Raw genomic sequence first — 22,465 nt, forward strand, 5'->3', positions numbered from 1 at the left:
ATGCCACAGCTGTGTAATAAAGGCCAGCTGTGTTTCCTGGCTTAGTTATTTGAAACAGTTAAGTGAAGAAACAGGTTTGACAAGGGCTTTAACTGTCTTAACTGATTGTAGTTTCATGCCCAGCAAGGAAAGGAGGGAGATGTGGACTGGGAGAAGAGGAGCATTTATGTTCAGGAGACTTCTCTCTTTTTTTTATGGCATGGGAAGGTGAAAATAAGATCTGTCTGACAGGAGAACTGATTTAAAAAAAAAGAGGGAAATATTTAGGTTGAAAGAAGTTGTTCATGTCTGTAAGAACTATAATCACAGATTATTTAGGAAATAGAAGTGTGTCACATGGAAGACCCAGGGGAGCAGCTCCAGGAATCTTTGTTGGCATTGCTGTTATTTACATTATCAGATTATACTCTCTCCTACTGCTATACATACCTTTTGTGCAAAAAGACACAGCTGAATGCAAAGTGAGTACTTGCACATCCCTGAATGTTCAAGAGGCAGCAAGTTGATGCCTATAAAAACAGCATTTACCAGTCAATATGAGAAAACTATTCAACTTGTTTTTTAATTTTCCAAATTATGATTTTCTCTTTTAGGAGATTATTTGTATAAAGTGTGCAGAAAACCTGACATTGTAGCAAAGAATTCTGAAATTTTTCATTCTAGAAATCAAAGTTTCAATACTTGTAGTGTTTATCAGCATCCCAGAGAAATTTTGCAAACTGAAAATATGTAACTACAAATCCGTAACAGGGATCATTTGGGGATGTTTGACTCACCTTGGACTGGCGCTGGTGTGTGTCCAGGAACAATCTCCTCCATCATGTTACCTGCAGTGCCTGTCTGCAGCCATCCAGAGCAGGGAATTGCATCCTCAGTCCCTGACTCTGTGCCCACTGGGTCAGAGGAAAAGTAATCAGAAGGCAGGAGGCTGTTTCATAATACTGGGGAGTGAGAGTAATTGCAGCACTGTGTTTTTGAAGAAACAGAGTGACTTAAGATTTTGGCAAGGCAGCTCTCTTGAGAACGAACCAGACATGACTCAAAACCTTATGGAGACAAAGATTATTTCTCTTGAAATATGAAGGAAACTGGAGAAGCAGAGTTTACTTATTTTAACAGGCTAGGTTAGGCTGCTCTTGAGTCTATCCATCTGTTTCCACATGTAAAGAAACTGTTGTTTTGAGCTCTTAATCTATAACTATTTAGCCTCTAAACACAAAAGATAGACATACATGATATAAATTTTTTTGTGATGTTGCTGTATTAATTGCTTTCTTTATTCCTTCTCAAGTGGATATATTCATTATCATTATCATTTGTCAGCTACCAGTGTCCACTAGAAATAAATTCTTTCTGTCTTTTATGGTATTTTTTTTTCAACATTTCCTCTGTTTCCTCTGGAATAACACAGAACTGCAAACCTTTTTATTGATTTATTCTCTGCTTTAGTGGGGTGCCACTCTACAAGCACAATTCTCAATGCCTCCTGGAAAACCCAAATTAAACAAATGTCTTTCCTGACAGATGGTTAGTGTCCAGCCTACAATTCTCTTATTTTGTCTACCAGCACAGAAGTCAAGAAAGATGATGACATTTTTTTTTTAATGCAGCCCAAAGCATCCAGCCAGTGGTACTGGCTTCATCAGTAAAACATGTAAGCCCATGGTGAGAACTAGAGGGTCAGGCACTTGTTAAATCTTTGCTTGAACAATTACAATTTATAAACCCTGGGTACACTGTGAAAAATAAGTCGCAATCCCCAGGTCAGTGTCATGGGCCTTGTACATGTGTCATGTGAAAAGTCAGCAGCCTATGCCATGCAGTTGTCCAAGTAAGTTACAGAATTAATTGAACAACTCACTATCAGTTTGGAAAACAAGGCTGTAATTCTCAAGATGAAATTTGTTTTCCATACTGTCTGCCTCCTCATCAAAAGCCACTCATACTACTCCGCCACCAGGCTTACTTACCTGCCTCACATTCCACTGAAATAATTCTTTATTCCAGAAGAATTCCTCCAACAATTGATATTATTGATTGTTAAATATTTTAGCACAAAGAAGAGGCTAAAAGAGTAAAATTGAATGCCAGTGATTTCAGTTTTGCCAGTGCCCTTCTGCATATTAAAAGCTTTCAATTAATAGAGGTTTACTCCTTTGGCTGCTCTTAGCATTACATTGCCTTTTACTTTCTTCTTCTTAATAAATAAATGTAGACCTTTTCCAGGCTCTCTGAATTATGACATTCCAAACCTGTATAAGTTTTAAATATTCTTTCTAGCACATGACCACTTCAGCTGGGTGATGTATTAGCTGGACCTAGCCAGTTTGCTATCTTGTCTTCATGAACATTCACTACAAGGAAAAAGCAATTACTTTCAATTACTGGCACAGAAAATATCAAAACTTTAGTTTCTCTACTGAAAGCAATAAAATTTAGAAGTGGTATATTATTATTATTAAGAAGTTTAATTCAAACTAATTGAATTAAATGAGTTTAATAATTCCTTAGAAAGTAACAATCCTCAGCTTGTGATTTATTTTAATTGAAGTCATTCAGACGGAGGATGTAAAAAGAAATCTTAAACTGGATTGAATACTCTAAAACCTGACTAAAAATAAAAAGTTTTAAAAGCTTCCAGGAGTCTAGATTAAATCACTTGCTGTCAAAGTGTAAGGAAACTAAGAAGGAATTTTCATACATGAAAACACGTTTTCAGTCAAGTTAGTGATATAATCAGAATCATTAAGTTCTGTACATCACAGTTTTTTAAAGCTAAATGCAAATGACAACAAAAGCTCAGGAAAACAATGGTATCAGGCAGTTCTGTCATTTTTAAGCCCCAGCAGTGCATGAGTCTTAACACCATAAACTACCTGATCCTGGTACCCTCTCGCTCAGATCCTGCCGAAAGGAGCAAATGTCAGGGATAATTCAGCTCCTAAGGCAGCTGCAGTGGCAAGCAGGGATCATTTCAAGACCAATTTGGAGCAGATTAATGAAGAAAAGGCTTAATGAGCTATGGACCCCTAGAAGAATGCTGGGCAAATCCACCCCTAATGAGGGCGGGGAGATAAAAACGATTGTGAGAAAAGAGTCAGGAGCATTAACCTTGGGCTATGAAGGAGGTTCTTGAGAGCCTAATTCTTGTCACAAGGTCAAGCTTTTACAAAGCAATTATTAGGGATCTCCATAGTATCAACATACAGGCACACACACTACCCAAAGCCTTTTAACCTCGGGGATTCTGGATTCATTTCCCTTCTCCTAATAATATTTCCTCCCCCTGCTTACACTGCTTATAAAAGAACATATCAGGGTTGTTATAGGGATGGATGATGTGTCTCCTGGGTTGTGCAAGCAATGTAGTTGTACTAATCCCCAAATTAAAGGGAACACCCAAATATATTATAGAATAATACAACTTTGGGGTTAGAAGGGACTTTAGAAATCACCTAGTGCCAACTCTCATGCTGTGGGCAAGGGCACCTTTCACTAGAACATGTAAAGTGCAGTGCTGGACAAAAAGAAAAAAATAAAATTTTAATTTAAAGCCTATAGTGTGACAGAGAAATCTGACATGACTACTACTGTAATTTCTGCCCAAGCAACTGAGGTATAGAATTTTACAAGTTTACAGAGTTAAGTGTTGGACAGTACTGGAAGAAATATTTATTTTACCTAAATACATTCTTATAGATTACCAACTGCTGAAATAAGTAGTAGGAAGCAAGAAAAGTTTAGGAGTTTTGTGGTAAATATTATCTGTGCAATACAATGTCAATGCCCATTCAAAATGTGAGCAATATAATTTATTTTGATTATTTCCTTTCTCAGAAACCACTGCTGTATACTGAAATTATTTTCTTTTACAACTGAACACAATCTGTGTGATCATGTTTATAACTTGTTGAAATTATAAGGGCCAGCTGCAGTTAGATGGCCTGTAGATTTCTACATTTTACAATCTCGGATGATTTTCTTTTTTCCAAAGGCAAAAGTTCCACTTTCATTTCTTTGTAGTACCAGGACCTGGAGTTCCTGTCAATTTTTAATCACATATCTGTTACTGTTATAAGTTATATAGTTTTATATATATAGTTATATATAGAGAGAGTTATACATATATATAGTTATTGGCATATTAGTTATATATATTTTGTTATATAGTCTCCTCACTCTTTCCTTCTGCATAAAAAGGGCTAAACTAAAGGTACAGAACACACTCTGACACCTTTTTGTGCTCTGAAGCTTTCATCTTCCCCAGCAGCATGACATCTTAGCAACAAAACAATAATTAGTGATCAGATCAGCATGAATCCTAGTGTGATGTTAAATTTACAGCCTATGTGAGCTGCCCAATAGACAGAACTACAACCATTCTCAAGAACTGCTGTTAAGTGGAGGCAGACAGGACTAGGAGCTGGACTTGATGCTCCTTGTGGGTCCCTTCCACACACCTCTGGGGTGTTCTGTGTTTCTAAGTCTCTTACAGAAATAAGGTCTTGTTAGGTTTTTTTATGACCCACACAAAGCAGGGCAAACGCTGCAGGAGCAACAGGACCAACAGTAACAACCCAAGAAAGAGTGTAAAGTTATCTTTATATATTTTTATGCATTTACTATTAACTCTGCAGATAAAGAAGGAGATGAGCTAGCCTTGCTGCACATGGCCAGGGAAAAGCTGGCCTGCCAGGAAAGGAATGCTGCAATCTATGGACTCTTAGCACCCTGTTTAATAATGCACTTGGACTTGGTCACCATAAAAATGACTAAGAGCTACTCATGCTAGCAGCTCTAATGGGACAGTGGAGATGACTTGCAGTTGTGCAGAGGAAATACAAACTTCAGGACAAGGATTATGGGAACCAACACTGTAAGTAAGAACATATTTATTTTAAAAAGCAGTGCTTCTACCACTTGAGTGAGGCAAGAAGGGCTTGATGGCATCAATAAGTACATTCTAGAGCAGTGATGATTCCCAGATAGAAAAGGGCACTGGGATGGAAGGGATTTTGTCCCTGTCTCACATATCCTGTGAGCTGAGACTGTTGGTGTCCTGATAAGCATCACTTTGGGCTGAATTACTTCCTAGTGAAGGTAAGTGCTAATTAAAGTATGGAACCATTACTTTTTTCTAGTTAAGCCACTAAATATTAGATATAGTGTTCGACAAGTTCATAGCTAGAGCAGGCAGAAAAACTGAATAGTCTCTTGAAGAAATGAATAGCTGTACTCTTTTCTGTGGCAAAGAGGAGTGAGCCATGCTCAACATTTTGGCAGAGTAAATTAACAGTGAGTATTTCATGTACAGGGGTGGCTTTCATGTTGTTGACTAGGGTAATAACAAAAGTACAAAAAAAGGTCTCTTTAAAAACAATCGAGTCAGTTGCACGATCAGCTCAGCGAACTACTGCACAGTGGGAGTTGCTTCTGTCCCTCTGGTTTCAGGAGAACTTCTTCATGAAGTGCAGCTTGAGGTAGGCAATGGTGAGGAAGATGAGTGTCATGCAGGCCAGAGCCAGGTGGTTCTGCCACAGCCCCCAGGGGCTGGGGTCGATGCCTTGGCTCTCCAGGTACTGCTCTCCAGTACACATCCTGCAGACAAATACACACATTGGTAAGCTCAGTCACTTTATGAACCAGCCAGCAGGATCTAGGAACAACTCTACAAGTTGCAGTGTGGTTGCATGTATGTAATAGGTGGGCATACACCAGCTGTGAGTCAGTGGTTAATTCTGCATTTGTAAATTTGCTTTTCTTGTAGCTCCAGTTTGACGTAGGAAGCTGGAATGGATTTTGCGAGGCTGTAAAATTGTGTGTGTGTACACAGTTTGAAGAAAAGTAAGAAGCATCATGCCAGATATTTCTAGTGTTATAAATACTGAATGTGACAGCAAGCAGGATGTTCCCTGCAGTCAGAATGCAAAAATCCAGTCAAAGGTTCCTTTTCCATGTAAAAACTCACAGATTCTCTGGTCATCAGTGAGTATCTTTGATACTCAAGCTGATGTTCCAAGGCTTCTAAAGTTCCTGATGGTGGGATTCACCTCAGTGTTCCAAAATACTTACATCTGGCCTGTCTGTCGATATGCACTGTCACTGCTTGGAACTGTGTTGTTACTGCCACAGAAGTTCAGACCAACCAATTCATTGATCTCTAAAGCCTTTCAAAATAAAAGAAACAATGACAACAGAAATTAGTAGGTAAAGGAGGGATATGTTAACAAGATGAGATACAATGCAATTAAAATTCATTCTAAAAATGTGCATTCTAAAAATTGCGAAATCCCCATTTTTTTAGCAGAGCAGCAGAGTTCTTTTTTTTCTTTTTAAGAGAGGAATGTATACAGCCTGTACACACCTGGTAAAGCATGCATCACAAGGTGGCTTTACCACCTCCCCCAGGCACAGGCAGAAATAAAGCCCAAATTTCTCTGCCAAACATCACTGTCTTAAATTTTCACAAACTAGGAGAAATGCTTTAGCCTGACAAGTTTTTATTTGATTGATGGAAAAGACAAATAGAAGATTTTTACTTTTTTGTGTGGGGATAACATTGTTCTTTACTTTGAAACATTTCTGTCCAGCTGAAGTCCAGTGGATGTAGTAGTTGTATCTTTATATGAGGTGTTTCCAAATTACAGAAATAAGTTCTTCTAAACAGCAGTGGGTGCTGGTTGGTGAGAAGCCCTTCTTGTTTCAAGGTATTGCAAAACACTCTGAGGTTGTTGTACTTCATTAGCTTTCAGTTTGCTCATTAGGCCATCAGGTTTGAAGATTTATTTATCATGGTTAAAGACCTTCCTTTCTAGCAAACCATTTCCAGGTTTGTACACAGGAAATCAGAGCACTTACTGCCATTCCATATCGAGGGATGCTGAAGTATTTGAGCCAGGAGAGCCAGGACATGACACTTGTGAGATTGACCAGCAACCCAGAGAAAATCTAGAGGCAATAATTACAAAACAAAAACAACAAAAATACATTAAAAATTACATGCTCTTATCCTGTGTTCTTCTCTAGCCCTTGACTTTGCTTCTTCAGATAAAAATGAATGGGAAAGCATTCCTAGAAGAAGAAACTCTTCCAGCAGAAGAGCAAAAGGGCAGGATTTCTATGTTACTAAGCTTTGGGCCATAACCTCAGGTCCCTGCCCCAAAACAAGGCACAAGGAATGCTTTCCCCTGTTCAGTAAACCCATGAGCTTCCTGTCTGGTGTCCCACATGAACTCTCTGCTGCTCTTAGTGTGGGGCTGCCAGTGGTCTCAGAAAGCAGGGTGCTGCAGCCACACACATTTGCCTTTCACAAAGTTAAGGGAGAGAGAAGGAAATGTAGCCTTAAGTGGCTTTCCTACTTTCCAGGCAGTTTTCTGTCTGCCAGAGCCACAGACAAGAAATATGGGGAACCATTCTCCTCCTCACACCCAACCCTCCAGCCTCCCACTTCTCTTTCATTCAAAGGACAAATCAGAATATTCCACCCCACAGCTTCAGGATACTCAAATCAGACAAATCAGGATATGTTGACCCCAACAGACTTTTTGCAGAGCTCAGCTGAACTCCGTGCTAGTAGGATTTCTGTGTTTCAGCATTCCTGGGATTTCATGATCCAGCCTAGAGAAGTGAGCAGTGCTACTCACAATCATAAAAACAAATGCCACAGTCATGAGGAGGTTTGCTATAGCCACCACACTCTGTCCTGCTGCAATGGCCAGGGCCATGGACGTGGCTGTGTAGGACACCATCATGAGGGTGAACATCATTGTAAAGAAGGCTCCTGCTGTTGGCTTCAAACCTTAAAGGTGAGAACAAGAAGGGTTTCAGAATGATGCTGCTGAAAGCTTTGCCATTACCTGAACACTATCCTGAATTTCCTGGTGTGTTCTGCTTACAAATTACAGCTTGTCTGCCAGGCTGTGTCACTGAGACCCAAGACTGCTGTGGTGCTTGTGGCAGCCCCTGTGTGTCTGTCCTGACAGTGGAAGACAGGATGAACAAGTAGCATGCCCAAAAGGAAAAACTTGTAGAGCATTTCCATAAGCAGCAGCTGTACAGCATTTCACCATTTTCCAGCAGAGAGCTCTGCTAAAGAGCCCAGCAGCCTTGAGGGGGCTATGGATTCAGCAGCAAGGTCTGATTCCCTTCAGTTTCACATTTTGGGAGCCTCTTGCTGATTTGAGCCTGTTTCCTTTTCCTTAGGGAAAAAATTCAGATCAAAGCCAACAAGCTGGTAATAATTCATACAGTACTAAGACCTTAAAACAAAACTTTTTCTTGTAAGTATTCTTGCAAGGAGCAGAAAATTATAAAAGTCATCAGAAACCAAGGAGACCATAAATTAAAAGGAATAAATTTAAACTATGTAATAATGGTTATGAGACTCTAGGAGACCATACTTGCCTAGCATGAAGTAAACTATGCAGGTGAAGATGATGCTGGGCATAGTCCTTATGGGTATCAAATCAGCCATTAGCTTTGCTATGAAGTATGCAGATGTTCTGTAATACCCACTGATATATTCATGTCTGGAACACAGAGACAGGTACAGCACATTAGAAATTTAACCACAAAAAACCACTTTGATTTTCACCTCCTGAAAAAGGAATTCTAGCTCAAACTGGAAGAAAATCTTTCATACTTAGGCTGTAATGCAACTGTCCAGTAAACCTACACACTATCAACTGGTGATATTTTCATATACAAATGAACATGGGTGTTTGTTCACATAATTTTTAGTGTTAAATAAATTTATGTGTCATGTCATCTAGATGAGACGGTAAAGTTTGAATAATTTTCATATTTTATACAGCATAATATGCACAGCTTTAAAGATTACAATTAGATGGTATTTATTGCCCTCACTAGCAAGTCACAAACTTATTAATCAATGCCAAAACTGAGTATTCAAGTGTTTTTTCCCTACTGTGTCAATAAACTTAACTCTGAGTCATTTGTAATCACAGGTACCTTTTGGGGGGTTTTCAGACAGCTGACTAGCAGACTAACAAAGTACATTTGAAATGAGCACTATCAGTGAAATAATTTGAAAATTCTGCACTGGCTGTACTTTAATGACATTCTCAGCATGTCAGACAAACTCAAAGAGCCTGCTAACCTTTTTTTTATGTTTTACTTACATAAATATCTTCTTTTCCACAACAAAGAGTTCAATAGCGGAGACGCTGCTGAAACACTGGTTGGTGGTCAGAAAGAACATTGCACCCACCCTGACAAACAGCAAAACAGTGAGATGTTACTTAAAATGGGATGTAAATGCAGTGTTTCCACAACACAGAACATAAATCCACCTGCAGTGCCTGAAGTTTGGCAGTGTTGACCTCCCATCCCGAAATCCACGGGAAAAGTCCTGGCTCTGAGTCTGAGTCTGTAACAAGCCTGACACAGATGTGGTACAGTCATTATTTGGTTTTGGCAGAAAATCAACTGAGGTGTTTTGTGGGGGTTTTTTTTGTTTGGTTTTTTTTGTGTGTTTTTTGGGTTTTTTTTGGTTTTTTTTTGTTTTGTTTTGTTTTGTTTTTGGTTTTTTTGCTTGTTTTTTGTTTTTGAGGGGCTGTGGTTTGGGGTTTTTTCCTTAATGTAATTTCCTGACACAATAAAGATTCTCAGATTGTGAGGCATTTGTCTGCTGCAAACAGCAAGGAATCAAATAAGCAGTGTGAGAACTAGTTTTCACCTTTTCCATGAACATCTAAGGCACTTCCTACTAACTTTAAACCTGAGCTGTTTTTAAACAGATGCTATAAAGCATTTGAGGATTAAGAACACAGAGGTTTCATAGGGGCAAATTCATGTGTCAGGTCAGGTACACACAGCTGTCAAAAAGATACATAGAGCAGAGTAATTTGAAAATTTCTTGGTGCTGGTAAATTCAAGTGTGTGAATAGATATAGTTGGAAGATGACAACTTTAGTTACCTACCTTTATATAGCCACAAATCTGTATATTTTAACCCTCTCAGTTCTGCAGGGAGACCTTGCTAGAGGAGCAAAATCACTCCCTCACTTCCAAGTCACACAGGCTTGGCCTTACTGATGTGAAGGGAAGCATTTGGTTTATAGAGGTATCAAGCTGCTTTAAAGGGAGCTTTATCACGTTTTTGAATATCCATCACCTAGACTGACTGACCTGTTCTGTAGTCCAGTAGTGTTCTCTTCAAGTCCAAAGAAAATGGCACCTACAATCAGTCCCAGAACAGCTGTAACACAAACCTAAATGGGAAAAAGAGGAGGGGAAGGATCATTCTCATTGCCTCAAAGGTTTTCCTGACAGCCAGGATGAGGATGACAGCTGATTTTCATGCTCCACAGTGTGTAGATGCTGGGCTCTATCATACATCTAACTCATGGAACTGTTTTTTGTGAGATGTTATAACAGGGCTGCAGATATGCTGACAGTGCAGTCTGTAACTATTTAAATAGCAGAGATAACAGCTGCCTCAGGATGTCACTGAAAGACTGAAGTGTGTGCATCACACTTTTTTACTGCTACATGCAAATGACAACAAAAGCTCAGGAAAACAATGGTATCAGGCAGTTCTGTCATTTTTAAGCCCCAGCAGTGCATGAGTCTTAACACCATAAACTACCTGATCCTGGTACCCTCTCGCTCAGATCCTGCCGAAAGGAGCAAATGTCAGGGATAATTCAGCTCCTAAGGCAGCTGCAGTGGCAAGCAGGGATCATTTCAAGACCAATTTGGAGCAGATTAATGAAGAAAAGGCTTAATGAGCTATGGACCCCTAGAAGAATGCTGGACAAATCCACCCCTAATGAGGGCGGGGAGATAAAAACGATTGTGAGAAAAGAGTCAGGAGCATTAACCTTGGGCTATGAAGGAGGTTCTTGAGAGCCTAATTCTTGTCACAAGGTCAAGCTTTTACAAAGCAATTATTAGGGATCTCCATAGTATCAACATACAGGCACACACACTACCCAAAGCCTTTTAACCTCGGGGATTCTGGACTTGTTTTACCTCCACACCAGCCATTTATTCACTCAGTATATAAAACATGATGAAAATAGTTTATATCCCTGGCTACAGGCCAATTTTTTTATTGGCCTGTCCAGAACTGCTGAGAATTGCAGTGGGAGTTTTGGTGGTGCTGTGGCTGCAGAGTTTGGCCCATGAATTAGGGGATTAGTCATTCTGCAGAGGCCAGCTGGATGTTCCTCACTTTTGAAAGCAATGTGCAGCTCTGAAGGAGTCAACGCTTTTGGTGCTGATCCTTCAGCAAAAGCAGCACTAACAGAGCCAGGATTATCTTTCATGCTGGGTGTTGGACCCCATTATGGAATTCATGACACCTTATCCAGAAGAAATCATCACCAATATGAAGAATCAAATGACCAAACAGCACATGCATTACAAGACTGCAAAAGTATTTCTGATCTTGAGCCAACTGCCAGCACTTCATTTTGTGCTGAAGTTTAATTAAGTAAGCAAATGCAGTCTGTTAACTTTTCCTGGCAGGGGAGAGGATTTGAGGCCAAACCCATAGTGCCAAGCCTGGACAATTAGAGTCAAACCTGAAGAATGTTCTTGAGCAAGTGTGTGAAACTCCTTGGAACATGATGTGCTCTTGTCTGGGAGCAGCAGGATGCCCTGCTGGGACAGGTCTGGCCTCCCCAAGTCTTTCAGTAGTTCAGAATTAATTACTGAACAGTCCCACACATTTGGGACCATTCAGGACACCTTCCATCCCCAAATTCCTTGACCCTGAGCACTCTTTCTTCAGATGCTTACTGCAGCCAAAACATCAAGAGGCAAAACCATCCCAGTGATTTATCTAATAATCTAGGAGACAAACAAATTCAAGGTATACCACAAGATTATAGATTCAAATAGCCTTACCTGAGCTATGGAAGCCTGAGGGTTTCCTATCAGGTTTTTAAACGTGCGCCTGGACACCCATTTCAGCTGGTGGAGGAAGGAATTGGCATATGTGATCTGCCGGAAAAGCCCTTTGCTTTTCTTTTTGTTTCCTGGAGAAATGCTCTCTAAATGTGCTTTTGTTTCTCTGTAGTAGGCAGAGTTGGTGTATTTTTCTGCTAATTGCTCAGCCAGGTTTTTGTCATATTCAGAGCGTTCTTCAGTGCTCTCTGCTGAAAAGATTAAAAAAAAACAGAAAAAAAAAGTGATTTTTACAACCCATTTGCCCCCAGAGGTTTCTGTAAGTGATAACATAATCCTGAACTTCCTAGACTTTTAGATCCAGGTAATCCTGCATGTGTCTATTTTGGTCATAAATAAATTTCAGCTGGACCTCCTTTTTTTTCTTAACTATAGTAGAATGTGAGCTTTTCCAATGACAGATATGTTGTGTGTAATATTTGCCAGACCCTGATCAGAGAATTGTTGTTAAATGATGGCTGGTCCTTTGGTAAATGTATAGTGAAACTGTGTTTGGGCACTCAGAATATTCATTACTTCATTTGCCTTTTCACTACTGTGAAAAGAGAGTAAGCTATTAATGAGTGGCAGCAGAAAAGTATGAGAAAGCATATTCCAAAAAATAGGTGAGAGATGATTCATTAGTTTGGGGATAATTTCTCTCCTAGCACAACTTCAGGGAAATAGCAGGTGAGTAGTGGTGCCCTATCTCTACCCCTTCCCACCCTGCTCAAAGGAAGGAAAACAGTAATTTCCTAACAGAAATGGTGTTCCATTAGGTAAAATAGCCAAGTCACAACTACATCAAATTATGTCCTTAACAGGAACAATTGCCCTGGTTTATCATCTCTGCTTCTGCAGGATTTCAGCTGGTTTGCCTGGAAGATGAAAGAAGCTCTTTCTGTATGCTGAGAGTTACCAAAACAGTTTCTCAAATTCCCATTCCCACATGTTAGGATAACTTGGCTCAGCTCTGGCTTTCTTACCTGTGTTATTTTCATCAGCCTTGTTCATTGCCACAGCAGTGGAGTCTCCATTGATGACATCCAGGAAAAAGTCAGCGGGGTTGTTGTAGGGCTCGCACTGGTAGCCTGTGGTGACAGTGACACCGTGGTGACAAGGTTATGAGCCCTGGGTGGCCAAGGCTGTCAGCAGCACAGCCACACATGGAGCAGCCTGCACCCAAGGCATGGCAGCCTTTGGAAAGTCCTTGCTTTCCCGAGGGATGAGTGGCACTGCCGGGCACCGTCAGCAAAAGCAAGGTGACAGCCAGCAGTGTGCTCTTCCCAGCCCTACCCTGGGCTTTCTCTAGTTCAGATGCACCCAGGAGCAGCTCACCCAAATGCACAAGTGGGTCAGGAGGAGAAGCACCCAGAGAAAGGCTCAGCCTGCTATAAAGTGCTGGGCTGGCTCGGACACGCCGTGTCCAGCCCTGGCCCGGCCCTGTCGGCGTTTCACTGGAGCTGGTGCAAACCCAAGGCTGGCCCTGCTGGAAGCTGTGCTCACCAATGGACTGGAAGTACTGGATGGCATGCTGGGCTGGCCCATGGTACAGCACTCTGCCTGCAGCCAGCAGGGTCAGGCTGTCAAACAGCCGGAATATGGAGTACCGAGGCTGGTGGATGGAGAAGACGATGGTCCTCCCTTGTTTTGACATCCTGAATGGGAAGAATGACAGATGTCAGCTTTGCAGGTGGGCTCAGTGTTTAGATAAGAGCATTTGAAAGTTCAGCTAAGTCTTGGTGAAATCTGATTAACTTGGTATGCCAGAGAAGGGAAAAGAAAGGGAAAAAAATAAAAATAAAATATTTAGGTCATATTTGCAGTGTCTATGTGAGAAAAGAATTCTCTCTTTGGAGCAAGAGAATTAATTCAGTTTTTTTCCTACCCCATTCTCGTCCTTGGCTCACTGGTAAATAATTGCATATCTGAATTCCCCATTTGCTCATTTAAAATGCAATTGGAGTCAAATACAGCAATACAACAGTGGGGAGCTGTTTCCAAGGCCATCACCTTTTCAGCAGCAGTAGGACAGCGTTAGCAGTGCTGGCATCAAGTCCTGTGGTTGGCTCATCCAGAAACAAGATGGCAGGATCTGTGATGATCTCCATCCCAATATTGGTCCTTTTCCGCTCTCCTCCTGACACCCCACGAGTGAACTGGGTACCAACCTGACAAAAACCAAGAAACTTGTCCTGTTTGGCCTAAAGAAAAATCCTTGAGGAAGCAGCATCCTACCCACATGGCAGAATTTGGGGACAGTTGTCAGGAATTCTGCCCCTGCTCTCAGAAACAGATGTAAATGTTGTCTCACACACAGCCTTGTTCTTAATGTTAATATTACTTGAGGTCTTGTCTTTTTCTCCAGCCACTAGCTCTCCCTTTCACCCTTCCCTTTCCTTTTCCCTGCAATAAAAAACCATACAGCAGCATCAGCACAGTCTGTATTGGTCTCCATACAGAAATGTGACTAATTATTTTATTATTGAAACAGCCTGTTGAAATTCACCTTTTTTTTTTTTTAAACTGCCATGATGAGCCATTTGGTTAATTACTAAACTACTTGCTAAGGTTTAAGTACCATGTTTACAGGCCTTACCTTGGAATCTGCCACTTTGCTCAAACCCAGTTCCTTGATGACCTGATTCACTCGTTCATTTTTCTCCTTCTCCTTCACTGACTTTGGCAAGCGGAGTGCTGCTGAGAACTTCAGATTTTCTCTTACAGTCAGGGTTCCCATCACCACATCATCCTTCATTTAAAAAAAAAAGAAAAAAGGGGGAGATACTTGGTGGTTGCTCAGCAGTTTCTATTTATTCATCTGAGAACTGCATCTTCCTATGTTTTATGCAGTCCTTGCATGCTGAGGGACAGTAGCAGCAGCCAGAACAGGCAATAAGGTGCATCTTCTATGCCTGTGTGTCTTGTTTAGACCACTTTTCTGTAATTTTCAGGGGTTTTCCTAGATCCTTGGATCAAGGCAAGGTATTTGCAACACAGCAGCAACTCCTTACAATAGAATCCACAGTGATAAAAATTACTCACCTGTACCACATACCCAGAGGTGCATTTAAAGTTGGCAGGCTGAGGAGCTCCATTGATCAAAATGTCACCAGAGAGCCCATGGGGATCCTTCCTTGCAGCCAGAATGTCCAGTAGTCTGAAGGAAAATTTGGTTATTTTGTCAGGTGAACATTCAGGAGGCAAAGCTCTCTGAACCACAACTCCAGCTCATAGAATGAACAGCTACATAAAAAGAGATCACACTGAACGTTTGCAATCTAGAAAACATCCAGCAACTTTCAAGGACCGAGTTTCTTTTGTCCTGGTTTCCTAGGGAAATGAGATCTGTGCAGGTTCATGTCCACTTTTTCAACAATTTGAGTTTAACCTCACAGAATGGTGTGTAAGGAGTGACTGTCAGCAAAGTGTGGACTAGAATTGAATTTCACCTTTCTCATATAAACTGATTGTCTTTTTTGAGTTCAAGTATTTCTCAGAAAACAGTGAGACTTGCTCAGACCTACATAAAAACTCAATCTTTCTCTGAAAGAGAAGTCCATTACTGCTAAATGTGTGCAGTTTCATTTTCCCCTGGGTGTAATTTCTGTGGGGGGCACTTACGAAGATTTGCCACTGCCAGTGGGTCCCAAAATTGCATTTAGTCCTGGTTTCATGATGCCACTGCAAGACAAAACAGGGGAGTTTTACAGAATAGTTAGGGTGGGGTTGTTTCTTTGCCTGTTTCAACTGGTAGGCCAGTGTAACTTATCTGTACAACTACTCTCTGCACCCATTAATTCCAGAATTAATGAAGCTGCCTAACCACAAGCAATATTTATGATCAGGCTGCACCTTAACTTGTATTCCTAATTCAAGAAAAACTAACCATCATGTAAAAGACATATAGACATATAGAAGACAGAACAGAGACATGACTAAAATGTAGCAAAATCTGTACATGTATTTTTACCACATGGACCTCTACAAGAGAAGCACACACTTACTTTAACCATACTCAGTTCTAAAAGTATTATTCTCTCAACAGAGAGAATAGCCACTGTAGGCAGAATAAACTAGGGGTTTGTTTGTACTTAAAATACAGTTGTAGTTTCTCTCTATCTGACCTTAAAGCCCTATGGAAGTCAAAATCCAGATGAAAATGTCACAAATCACCCATGTGAGTCAACTGAAGTACCACCAACACATGGCTTTTGAGAAAAGCAACAAAGCCTTTAAAAGCTCATGTTTAACAGGTGTGGAAATTCCCTGAGCAAAGAGCAGGATAGACAGAGCTACACAAAAGGGTGAATATTTATGACAGAAATTGGAGTTAGGGAGCTGAAAGTCATGGGTGACTTGGAATGGCATATTGTATGAGCTCTTGACACTTAGTTTAACTACTGAACTGTGAATGGGCAAGTTTTATTTGCTGATTATTGAACAAAGGCCATAATGACATGACTGCTTTACTGCAGTAGTGCTCACTGCTGGGGAAAAACCCACAAAACAACTCAACAAAACAATGCCAAAACCCCAGCAACCTTTACATCTCTCCAAAGTTAACCTAACCCTCACTTATATTAACATTTTAGGTTAAACCCTCCCGAAAAACTGACCAGCTGAGGGAGGAGACAGCAACAGGCTGTTGGTATCTCAGCTGAACACCCCGGCACAGCGGGAGGATTGCCAGGGAGAGCAGAACCAGCAGAGCTGGCTGGTGTGCCCCGAGCTGATAGCAGCCCCAGGGCCAAGGGAATTGAGCTGTCAGCTGCACAGGCTCAGCCCAGGCTCTGAGGAGCTGGGCTTAGGCACAGCTGGCAGCAAACACCAAGCAACCACACACACAAATAATTTTTCTCAATCTTCATCTGCGTGTTTTGCTGAATGGCTCAGTGATGTGAGTGAAGTCAGCTCTCTGGACAGAAATAAAACTTACACATGCTCTAAAGAGGTTTGTAAATTTAAACACATACTTGACATCTCTCAGAACTTCTTTTTCAGCAGATTTTCGGAAGCACAGGTGCCCGGACCTCGTCTTGACGCGGTAGCAGATGTTGTGGAAGGTGAGCACGCTTCCTGCCCTGCCAGCCAGCTCTGCAGAGGACTGCCTGGGAATGCCATTTGTACCAGCTTCTGACATCTGAATGCACAGGTGTGGCTGGTCCTCTGCCATCTCTCCTCTGGAAATGAAGCATGGCAAAGGGAAGATTGGTTAGGTAGGAAGAGGAGAGGTGTGTCTTTTAGGAAGGTTGGGTCCTGTGGGATCAGACCATCATCAGATCAGAGATGATGAGGAGCTGGATCTGCCAGAGTAGAGAGAGAGGAGTTTCCCCCCACCCTGAAGGTCTGCTGGGGTGGGCTGAGCTTGGGGGGCACAGCTGCCCACCCAGCTGCCCTCTGAGCAGAGCACCTGGAATTCCTTCTCTGGATTCTGCTGCTCCCACATTTTCTCACTCCTCTCTCACAGTTGCTGAACAACTTTTGCCTTTTCTTACATGTTTCCAGAGAGGTTCTACCAGCACCACTGACACTCAGCTTTGCCTCAGCAGCTGGAAGTGGCTCTGTCTGCCACAGCACAACCTCAGGATCTTTCCCCTCCAACAGAATCCTCCCCCTCCAACTACCCCTCAGCAGCAGCACCTGGCCACAGGCAGCAACTCTTCTATTAATCTAAATCTAATCAAGGATACAGCAACATGGAAACTGACTCTGCTGCCAAGATATTCTCTTCCTTGGGTTTGATTTCCACGTGAAAACTAGAAATAGTTGTGGAATAATTAAAGTTCTCTCACCTCCCTCATCAGCCAGGCTTCTGCCTGTGAGCCTTCCACCTGCAGAGTGGAGCATCCCTGGCTGTCCCCGTGCAGGCAGACCTTTGTCCCCTTTGTGCTTTCCTGAGGGTCATTCTGGGAGAGAGGCAGGGTCTGGCCTCTCTATGAAACACGTTGACTCACCAGAGTCTAATTACTCTAATTGTCACTATGGGAAATGTTAGCAATGCAATAGTTCATGGGAGTCAAGGGGGTTGGTGAGCAGCTGGGAGATCTGGGGTGACCAGTCCCCTACCTCAGCATAATTGCACTGCTCACAGCAAGAAAGGAGGCAAATTATGACAGGTGCAGACATGCTGAATGAATTTGAGAGCTACTAATAGAAAGGAGCCTTGGAGAAAAAAAAATGCCAGAAATAAAAAAGCCGTTTAATCTAACAGTCTCACATGGTCACATAAACACCCAAACCCAAGCCCTTATCTTGTCAGCTTGCTAAGGTTGCTTGACAGACAGCTGAGCTCTCCTTGGTGGCTACCAGCACAGTAAAACCTCTGGAAGCTCTACATTCAGCAACCTGCCTGTCTGCACACAAAGGCTGGTTCATCTGTGTCCCAGTGATGCTACCCCAAATCCAGCCCAAGATTCCTCTTCTGAGAAAGCTGCAGTCTTCTGTGCTGACAAAAATATAAATTCTTAATGTTTTAGTAATCAGTAATCTTGGCCCAGTACAAAGAAACTGTGTTTGAAATGTAATTACAATGGGTCTAGCTTTAATTTTGGCTAAAATGCATTTTGAATAAGTTGAACATCAATCAAATGTGCAACATTTAAAATATTTTACTGATAAACTGCATACACTCTCACTTGTGCCACAGATTTACTTACCTAGAGGAGGACAGGTAATTTTATAAGGCTGTTTTTGCTGCAGTTTGTGAGTTAATCTGTCTGGACATCAATCACTACCTTTTGAAAGGATGCTTTGCTAAATTAGAGATGTGTGCTCAGAACTGCAGTGGGAACTTGGCACTAAAAGTCTCACAAGTGCTGAGCAGAGGTTTGCTGAACCAGGCACCAAGTACTCAACCACAGGGGCAACACCACAGGTAGGCATTAGAAAATCCCTTGAGCTGTTCAATGACCAAGCAGCACAAAGTGGGTGCAGAAGTCAGGAGACAATCTGACTCTGACCTTGATATATCACTACATTTATAAGGTTTTTTGATCAGTATTTTGCTTGATCACATTTTTTTCTCAGCTTAATATTTCAGTATTACTGATGCAACATTATGAGCAAATGAGAAAAAAAAATGAGGTAGAGTTTGACCTCAGGAACAATCAACAGAATGGTTACATTTTTCTTTGTTTCATTTGATTTTATTGGAGTTTTGGTCTTTTTTTTCCAAAGACCAGCATAAAAATCTAGCTCAACACTTGCACTGAAATTTCTGAAGTGCTCCTCAGGAAACAAACTTTTTTTTTTAGGAATTAAAGAAATTCATTCTTCCAGACTGAACTAGACAGGTAGACAGTAAGCAGAGAATAAGAAACTGTTTTCACAAGTGAAGGATCACACTGCTTTACAGTGTTGTTCCTAAGAACAGACAGTCTGCCACAGTCAAATTTAATCTATCAAGCAAGTTATAATGAGATTGCACACTTCCTTGCAAATAGGTGAGTAGAAACTATACAACAAACTCCACCAGAGGAACAGAGGATCCTGCTTCTCCACAGCTAATATAACTGTCAGCTGTTTCCTCAGAAAGGGAATTTTTTAAATATTGCAGATTTTAAGTGTTTAAAAATAATTCATTGAGTTTAATGTGACTGAAAGTCATGAAACATTTTAAGTCAGAGCTTGGCAGGACAAAGAAATGACCATGATAGATTCTAATTGTATCAATTTCTAGGCAAACTTTAAATGAAGTTTCTCAGATTTCATTGCCAATTGCTTACAAATATTTACTTTAGGTTGGAAATGAGTAGGAGATTCAATGACAACATGTACTGCCTGCTGTTTTCAAAAGTATTTGTTAATCTCAATAAAGTGTTTCATATCCTCATCATATTAACCCTGGGTGTAGTAGACTTTGCAACTGCAAAATAAAACATTTATAAACTCTGGAAATTTTGCAAATTTTGTTTGTTTTGTCAAATAGTTCTGAAATGTTTTTATTGCCACTGATTTCAGCACCATTTCAGCTCAGGTCTAATAGAAAATCCTTTTCTTCAGAGATGTTTAGTCTCAGAAAGTTTTGTCAGGAGACATACTGGATCTAGAGCTTTAACCTTTTATTAATGGCAAAATGAAACTACTTTCTTAAAAACAGCTGAGAAATCTCTTTTCCTACTGTTTCAACATACATAAAATTAAAGTCTCAGTACGGTCACTTTCCTGTGTATTCTTCTGAGACTTGTAAAGTACAAAGTCTCATTTTTCCTACACTCGGGAAAAGTAAACAAAACCATCAAACAACAAAATGTGCTACAAAGTTCAATTAATTCAAACACACTTGAACCACAACAATACCATTCCTGTAGTTTTTCAAACAGTTTCAGTAAATGTATTTGTGTGCTTTAAGATACACAGTCCATATAAAAGTCTAAGGAACATTTATTCCTGTCAGTTTTCCTGAAAATATTTTGGAAATAGAATAAAATCAAATAGAAAAAAAATCACAATACCAAAAAAAAACCAAAAAAAAAAAAACCCACCAAACCCAAACGAACAAAAAAAACCAAAACAAAAACAAAAAAATCCCCTGATACTATAGAAGTGGTAGTAAAATTATGAGGAGCAAAATTCAGACACGCATTTTTTAAAATCCAGGCAGTTACTCAAAAGATTTTATCTCTGTAGAGGCTAAGCATTGATGTTACTTGAGGAGGAGAAGTTTTAGAGACAGAAGCAGCTTTCAACATAATTATCTAACGAAAGCTGCCCCAAGCCCTTTTTAAAAACAGTCCTTTTCTTATTTCTGGATACTTGAACACGCCAGAGAAACCACAGCTAAGTGTGCTATTATTTCTCTTCTTTTTAGTGGCTACAAAGTTAAGTCTTGCAAGCTGAAACAATTCTGTATGTGTATTTTTTTCTCCCCTTTCTTTAGCCATTTCCAGGGATGTGGGCTGAGCAGAGAGTGGCCGTGGGGATGCAAAGGGCCCAGGACCATACATTCCTTTTTCTCGGCAACACGTGCAGGACTTGAAAACCGCTTGAGTAAATAAGGATAATGCGATTCAGGCAATCTGCAAGTTAATTGCCGGCCGATTTGCCGGGGATTTGTAAGCTGCCTTCCATGACAAGAGCCCTGTGTGTTGGCTGGGCACCGATGGTCAGCGCTCGGTGCGGGAGGGAGCACCGGGAGCCGCAGATCCGGCAAAATGTTCTCATTTTTCACCTTTTTACCGCTTTTGAAGCTTCTCCCCCCGCTGCCTTTTATAAAGCATATTTCCATTGATTTCCTGCCACCCCAGTAAAAGCTGGGGGAAGGCAGGTTTGTGGTTTCCTTGGCTGTTGGATAAAAGCACCTGCTGAGCGCCATTCCATAGCAAGGGGGGCACTAAACCCGAGCTAAGCCGGGCTCAGGGGAGGCTGAGCTGCTGCTGGAGTCACTCACCAGCAGGGTCCGGGTCGGCGCCGCGGGATGCTGAGGAGCAGCCGGGGGGATGCGGGGTCCAGGGAAGGGAGGAGCGCAGGAGCCCAGCTCCGGTGTCGGGCTCAGCTCGCAGGGCAGGGCAGTGCCGCCCGGGCCATCGCATCTGCGGGTACCCTGCCCTCCGTCACCGCCAGTCTCCACCCTCTCCGAGCGGAGGGCAGGGCCAGGGCGAGCCGCTGCTTTCACCTTTTCTCCTTTCAGAGCAAAAGCCAGAGGCACCGTGAGGGAAGGAGAGCATCTCCACCTGCGGGATGAATCCCAGCAGGCGCGTCGGGCAAGGCTCAGCTGGCTGGGACATCTCCTCCCACAGTGTCCTGGAGATGGGCTCACTTTCCTTCACTTCCAAATACCCACAGAAATGCTGTTCTGAGCCCAGCAGAGCGGGGTTTTCACAGGACAGAATGTGGGCACGGCGTTGGTGCTGTGGAAGGAGGCAAAGGTGAGGCAGCCTTGGTTATTCAGAGCAGGAGAACTGGTCCCCAGCTGAGATTACTGGGCAGCATCAGCCACATCTCACATCCCTCTAGGAGCAGGATCAATGACAGGCATGCCACTTCTTCTGCGTTTTTTTTTTGCTTTCCAGGGTAGTTGTAGCTTCCAATAATCCCAAAGATGAGGTTGGGCAGACTTTGAGGGATGCTGAAGGGACTCCATCAGTTCTTCTGGCACCATCCCACGTGAGGGCTCTACCAGAGCTTTGATAAATGCAGGAACCCATGGAGTCACAATCCTTCTCCTTGGCAGATGACACAGAAGAGTACACATTATGGATGGTTTCCATTTGAAATAATGATTTTTTTATCAACTCTTTTTCCTAGAAAGATTTATCACTAATTATTAAACATCACCTGGACCAAACACCAGAGGACTGGGTTTTTTACATAGCTGTAAACTGGGATAGGTTAGTATATTATTGTTCATGAACCATGCTCCTGAGACCTTGTTCTTTCCTTTATCAGTGAATTTATAATAATTAACTCTCTGCTATATTTATATGAGACTTAGAAGCATACCAGCAGCTAGTGACAATCATTGCATAGTCCCAGTGGCATTTGAGAAGGTGCACACGTGACTGAAGAGGTGCAGAAATGCTGTTATCTGGTTCAGGGTGCATATCTGCAG

General features: G+C 41.6%; 1 protein-coding gene across 2 annotated transcripts; it reads right to left on the reverse strand.

The window, feature by feature from the left end:
* Nucleotides 1-4,583: 4,583 nt before the first annotated feature.
* ABCG2 (ATP binding cassette subfamily G member 2 (Junior blood group)) lies at nucleotides 4,584-21,486 on the reverse strand. 2 transcript variants are annotated; one of them, XM_056490266.1, is made up of 16 exons: nucleotides 21,305-21,486; nucleotides 16,890-17,096; nucleotides 15,538-15,597; nucleotides 14,959-15,073; nucleotides 14,513-14,665; nucleotides 13,927-14,084; nucleotides 13,420-13,571; nucleotides 12,900-13,004; nucleotides 11,875-12,125; nucleotides 10,150-10,232; nucleotides 9,141-9,230; nucleotides 8,404-8,528; nucleotides 7,644-7,798; nucleotides 6,859-6,948; nucleotides 6,073-6,167; nucleotides 4,584-5,598 (listed from the first exon to the last, which is right to left on the reverse strand). In XM_056490266.1, the coding sequence occupies exons 2-16, from the start codon at nucleotides 17,087-17,089 to the stop codon at nucleotides 5,448-5,450; spliced, it is 1,983 nt and encodes a 660-aa protein (XP_056346241.1). In that variant the 5' UTR covers nucleotides 17,090-17,096; nucleotides 21,305-21,486; the 3' UTR covers nucleotides 4,584-5,447. The 2 variants fall into 2 exon arrangements, with proteins under 2 accessions (XP_056346241.1, XP_056346242.1); XM_056490267.1 differs by having other exon boundaries at nucleotides 11,875-12,122; nucleotides 21,305-21,467.
* Between the last annotated feature and the right edge of the window lie 979 nt (nucleotides 21,487-22,465).

This window comes from Oenanthe melanoleuca, chromosome 4 (assembly GCF_029582105.1).
Source record: "Oenanthe melanoleuca isolate GR-GAL-2019-014 chromosome 4, OMel1.0, whole genome shotgun sequence".
In the NCBI taxonomy this organism is placed as follows: Eukaryota; Metazoa; Chordata; class Aves; order Passeriformes; family Muscicapidae; genus Oenanthe; species Oenanthe melanoleuca.